The sequence below is a fragment of the Sciurus vulgaris genome, assembly GCF_902686455.1.
Source record: "Sciurus vulgaris genome assembly, chromosome: 3".
NCBI lineage: Eukaryota > Metazoa > Chordata > Mammalia > Rodentia > Sciuridae > Sciurus > Sciurus vulgaris.
In genome coordinates this window covers 184,345,807-184,351,806 of record NC_136463.1, presented here as the reverse complement: position 1 = coordinate 184,351,806, position 6,000 = coordinate 184,345,807, and the positions used below count along the sequence as shown (strand labels likewise).

Below are 6,000 nucleotides of genomic sequence, written 5' to 3'. Positions count from 1 at the left end.
AATTCCATCACCTTACTTATGATTATTGGTGTCAAGATGGGCACCAGCAGACAGCAGAGTGTGACCGAGTGTCTTGGGCCACGGGGAGACGGGGTGGTGAACTGAACTGCGACCCAGACACAGAAGCCCGAACCCTGAGTCCTGCGGCTGTACCTGTCTCTACTCAGGAACCAGGTCTGTTGGGGTGCGGTCGAGTGACGATGAGTCGTCCTGGAGCAGGGTGTCCTTAGGAAAGCTGGACCGACACAGATGGGCTCGTGACGGCCGGGTTCTGGACTTCTGGCCTCCAGAGCTGTGGGAATGTATTTCTGGAGGTCCTAAGCTCCCTCTCTCACTAGCTACGTGCAAGTGATGAGACCACAATGAACGTGTCCTGACTGCAAAAGGGGTTTGAGGACCTGCAGGGGCTGAGCATCTGGTGAGAGCTTCCTGTTTCTAACAAAGACCCTGAAATGATCACTTACAGAGAGAAGGTCTATTCTGCCCCCGTTTGGGGCAGTTTGAGTTCATGACTGGAAGCACAGCACCACGCCAGGGAGCACAGGGCAAAGGAGGCCCGTTCACTGGTGGCCAGGGCATGAAAAGCCCAGGTATAACCCACGTCCGCAATCCCCTTCCAGGGCACGCCCACTGACCCCGCTTCCTCTGGCTGGGCCCCACCTTGTGAAGGCTCTCCCTCCTCCCAGTACTGCCCTCGCGGGGGAGGACCCAGCCTTTCCCACCTGGGCCCTGGGGGCCATGGCAGATCAGACCTCAGCGGCTGAAGTGAACAGACACACAGAGGAGAGAGCTGTGCTCACAGGCTTCTGCTCTGGTGACCCCTGCCACGGGGCGCTCTGGCCTCTCTTGCTGCCCCAGGCATTCCCTGCCAAGGCTGCGTCTTGGCACCACCCTGCCTTTGGACCCTGGGCTGAAGTCTCTCTCAAGCAGGCTGTCCACACCACTCAGCCACCCTCCCCCAGCCTCCAGGAGCAGCCCCTGCTAGTGCTCCTTCTCCCCCACAGCACAGCATTCCTGGGGTAGGGGCCCCGAGCCTGCACCCCCAGGACGATGCCTGGCACACACGGAAACAGTCAGCCAATAACAAGGCAAGACTCCAGCTTGGCTCCCTCCCTCCGGTGACACCGATTCTCTTCTGTCAGTGTGGTCAGTTTCAGGAGCAGTAAATTAACAGTGGGGCCCGAGGACCTCCCGCCCCGCAGTCCTCGCCACGGGGGCTCAGGGGAGGGAGCCATGTCTGTGCACACATGCGTACACTAGGTTTTGCTTCTGTTTTATTTGAAGTTCGACTGGGTACAGAAAAAACGCACACACTAACGGGTTAAAATATCCAGATAAAATTTACTGCAACTTTTGTAGAATTTAACTTGTGCTACAAGACACGTTGCATAGGAAACTATTTCAAGCCCCTGAGGAGAAACATCCATGGTTTAAGGTGCAACTGGTTCTTCTTTGGGGAAAAGGTGAGGTGATCTCTGGGCGCATGAAGGAGAGGAGGGAGAGGCAGAGCGTCAGGTCACTGTGAGCGATGGGGGGCTGATGTCCTGCTTGTTTCTGTCGGTTGGTCTTCAGTGCCTCGATCGGTGGCTGCATGACGAGGCCCCAGCAGGACAGGGACTACACGCTGGTCAACTAAGTCATTTTCGTGTTTCAGGAAACCGGGAGCTCGGCACCGAATGCCGACGCCCTGCAGCAGACACAGCTCCTCTCTGGGGCCCTCCCTCCACAACCCCCCCAGCAGCAGTCCCGTCTCTCGCCCCTTCCAGGAGGCTGCAGCTACTGGGCGACAGTGGGATTCAACCCAGCGCGACCCGAGCTCGGCAGCCAAGCTCCTGGCTGCAGGTGGGAAACGCTCCGCCTGCTCGGATGGGTCTTCACCTTGTGCCCAACTGTTTACCTACACAGTTCACCTCAGCCGGGCGGGGCACCGGCGGGAGAGAAGTGTTCGACTTAGACACAATGAAATGCAGAGTCTGGCGGCTGTCACCTCTGCACCCATGGGTGCAGCATCGCTTGGGAGGTGACCCAAATCTCTGCAGTGGGTGCAGGAAGTCGGGGGCCTCCCGGCTCCGGTGGGGGTGAGGTTTTCTCTCTACCCAGGGGCTACAGAGCACCCCTGTGCCCAAGGGAGACACCCGGCGATGGACAAGAACTGCAGGACCTCCTCACCCGAGTGGCACCTTCCTTTCACATGACTAGCTGCACACAGGCAGCGGCCACGGGAACGCCGCCTTCCAGGTAGACTAACCTCTGGCAGACACACCGCCAGGCACCTGCAGCTACCGTGGGGCTGAAGTGCCCATGGAAGCTCACGGAAGACTCACGTGCTCTGTGGACGGTTGCCGAGTCCAGCAGGAGGCCAAGGCAGAGGGCAGGAGGCAGGAGGCAGGTGGGCGGAGTGGCTGCAGGCGGGTGGGCACAGATGGAGACCCAGCCTCCCCCGATTCGCCCGTCTGTGTGCAGGGCTGAGAAGGTGCCACACCCGACACAGCCTTCCTTCCCTGCTGGGTGTGAAATGCAGGCTGGGAAGCAGAAGCACCCACGGCCTTTAAATACTATGTACATCTGTGACATAATTTAAAAAGTGTTTCAACAACGTAAAAACCTCAACGGCCTCTGCCCCTACTATGATTTTTAAAATCTTTATAGTCCATTAAAAAATTAGATACCAACTTTCTCATGTCCCAGCCTCCCCCGGGACACTGTTTTTAAAAAAGTGATTTTAAATTTAACTTATACTTAAACAAATAGAAAGCTATTTGATTGGCAACATCCTGCAGTAGACAGCCCCCGGCTGTTCCCACCTCACACACTGTGGCCCCCGGCGTGCGGCTGGATGGCGACCCCTTCGTGGGGCGGCCTCCCCAATCTCCCGCAGTCCTGGTGACAGCACGGGGATCGTGCTCACAGCACCTGTTCAGATCACCAGGTCGTCGTGGTCGGCGGGGCTGAAGGCGGCTGCCCGCAGGATGTCCAGTGAGTTCACCAGGATCAGAGTCCCTGTGAGGTGCTTCCAGCGCTTGGTGATGGGGTTTTTCATCTTGTCCAGGCCTATGTGCAGTTCCTGGATGACGTCCCGGTAGCTGTCCCCGATCTGGTGGCTCCAGGTGAGCAAGAAGTCGTAGGCAGGTTTCCACATGGCCTGGGAGATGGAGCCCCAAAGAACCAAAGCAAAGGGGAACGAGGTCAGGTGGACGTGGGAGGTGGTGCGGCAGCCTCAGCCACCAGACCCCCACAGGGGCCAGACGAGCCCACCCAGAAACGGCGCCGAGGAGGCAGCACCCGCCTGGCCCGCCTCTGCTGGAGGCCTCCTCACAGGCGACCCGGAACCCACGCGCCTGCCCCACCCCCGGCTGGGGGCGCCGCACGCCAGGCTCAGACCGGGCTGGGCGGGCCTTCCCCTCACACGCCTGCCACTACTGCACCCTGGGCCACGACACAGAGAAGCTAAGTCACCGAGTAGCTGGCCCTGCTCACCTCGCTGTCCACCACCCCGTTCCTGTCGCGGTGCGGAGACTCGTACGCGTCCATCTGCTGCCTGGAGACCTTGGCCAGCTTCTCAGCCAGCTCCCGCCAGCGCTGTGCCACCTCCACGGCTGTGGTCAGGAGCACGAAGTCCTGGATGAGCCTGACCACCAGGCCCTGGCAGTCCATTTTCAGTAAGGCCTGAGGAGTGAGAAGCAGTGTGAGGAGGGACAGAGCCAGGCCCCGGCTTCAGGGGGACGGTCCACGCGGGACGGCGCTGTCACCTGGCAGCCTGAGGCCATGGAATGTCCCCTGGTCCCCACGAGCACTGCTGGGCTCACGGCAGGGAAGAGACAGTCTGCAGGGTGGCCAGGGCTAGAGACCGTTTCCCTCCAAGGTTCATGTCCCCGAACCTCAGGATGGGACCTTACTGGGAAGCAGGACTTTACAGTTAAGATGACGTCATATACTGGACTGGGGGCCACCAACAACTACGCCCTTAGGAGAAGAGAAGCACCCTCTGAAGCAGGTGCCCCATTTTGCAGCTCACGTGGAGGGACGTGAGTGAGGCTTCCACAGCAGGAAGGTCAGAGCCAGACTGGCCTTCAGCAGCCGGTCCCACGCTACCCCGGGGGTGGGCCCAGTCACTGGGGTCTGTTTTACAGACAAGCAAGACATGCCTGCTGACCCCGCATGTCTTGTCCAGGCCCCACAGCTGGAGGTGCAGGGTGGAGGCAGGTCCAGGGCTCTGGCCCTTCCAGCTCTGTGACACTAGGTGACATCAGAAATTGAACCAGTAAAATCCTAGTCTGCATGGGTCATGCTTCATTTCAGCTACCAGCGAATTTCAGAAAGTAGTCGATTTCAATTTGAACTTTGATACATTAGACATAAATTGTTTTTTAAAAATAAAATGTTTACTGGGCTTCAGAAAAGAACTAAGTATACGTGTTTAGTGAGTGGGGGTAGAGGATCCGAGGATGGCTGGTGACGCCGAGTCCCTGGACGCTCCCACTCAGCTCTGCTTGCAGCTGCCACCACACCAAACGTGGGTCTCTGTGCTCAGCTGCCTGTTCCAAAGACACCTGCTTACGACTCCAGCTACTCCTGGCACGGGCGCACTAAGCTGTGTCCCCAGCCAGTCCACTCTCTGGCCCTCACTCCAAAGGAGGGCGTCTGGCCCCACCTGGAGGCAGCCCAAGTCCCAGATGAGTGAGGAGGTCGGTGCCATCTCCCTGGCCTCCACTTAGGCCACTAGTGCAGCGCTGGCTTCGCTGGTTACAAGGCTGCCCGCATCACTGGAGGCCATTCACGCATTGCCTTACGGGCACATGCCAGGTGCCCGTCATGTCTGAGCAACGGGAGCGCTTTACTGCAGGAGGCTCCAGCTCCGGGACCCCGCCCCGCGACTTCCTCTTCATTTTCAGAGACACGGATACTCGAGCACCAGGCTGACTTCACCTGAAACTCTGTTAGTTTGAATAAACGATGATTTAAGTCGGGGTGAGCAAACTTCACCTCTAAAGGGACAGATCATAAATCCATGTGACTTTATGGGTCACACAGTCTCCACTGCAACTACTCTGCAGACAGGGCCTAAAGGCTGCCCTAGATGACAGGCAGGCAAAGGGTTCTGGTAGGAAGTCACTCCCAAGAACAGGTGGCCCACAGGCCTAGGCTACCAGCCTATTTTAAGAGGCCTTAGGAAACACGGTAAGGTACCATTTGGGTTTGCTGTACATTTGCTCCACCTGCTTCTGTCCTCAAGAAGTCCAAGCTCTGGGAGGGAGAGGCCCCCTGCGCCCACCACTGTGGCTGATGGGCCGGCCCTCCTGGACTAACCACATGGTCCGCAGTGCACTCTGGGGCCTCCTGAAAGGGCCCCCTGGCTAAGCCATTGGGTAACAGCCTCCTCCTCTGAAGGATGAGGTGGGTTTCTCCCAATTCACAGGCCCCCACCCCCTCTAGCCCCTCACTCTCACTGACTTTCTGGCCTCTCTGGGTCACCGCAGGCCCCACTCCACTCCTGAGAACACGGCCTCCCTTGATGTGCAACCCACGGTGACCGTGTCCCCTTCCTTCTCACGGACCTGTCTCCAGGGAGTCCATGACACCTGTTTCCTTATCTACCACGTCTGGACTGAGTCAGCCTCGGCACAGCCGCCAGCGGCTCCTGGGCTGCACCGCTGGCCTCCATTCCTGGGCCCCTCCAGGGCCAGCTCTCGGACCTGGCTCAGGCCCCTTCAGCAAACGCCTCACTGGGTTTGGGGGCCACTGTGGATCGTTTCTGCCGTCTCGTCTCCATCTCCAGCTGACCCGCCTTGCCTCCAGCCACTAGGAGAGGCTGGGCTCTGTCCCGAGGGGACCGTGAGAACCAGGAGCTCTCCGCCAGAAGCTCCTGAATGAAAACTTCCGGTTCTCAGAGAGCTGGCTCCCCGGGGCTGCCCTGCCTGCTCTTCCCCCGCACCCTCCACACACACGCTCTCCCTGAGAGGACCATCACCCAAGCCCGACAGCTGCACACACGGCTCGGGC

The 6,000-nt window shown here is 59.0% G+C and overlaps 1 protein-coding gene across 4 annotated transcripts in view; it reads right to left on the bottom strand.

The window, feature by feature from the left end:
• Positions 1 to 1,321: 1,321 nt before the first annotated feature.
• The window catches only part of SH3BP4 (SH3 domain binding protein 4), a 69,853-nt gene continuing 65,174 nt past the window's right edge, over positions 1,322 to 6,000 (bottom strand). For all 4 annotated transcript variants that reach the window (XM_079132272.1, XM_079132270.1, XM_079132271.1 and 1 more), the window contains 2 exons: positions 3,478 to 3,666; positions 1,322 to 3,142 (listed from right to left, as the gene is read on the bottom strand). In XM_079132272.1, coding sequence (XP_078988398.1) covers positions 2,918 to 3,142; positions 3,478 to 3,666 — 414 coding nt within the window. In that variant the 3' untranslated portion in view covers positions 1,322 to 2,917. The remainder of the gene's footprint in view (positions 3,143 to 3,477; positions 3,667 to 6,000) is intronic.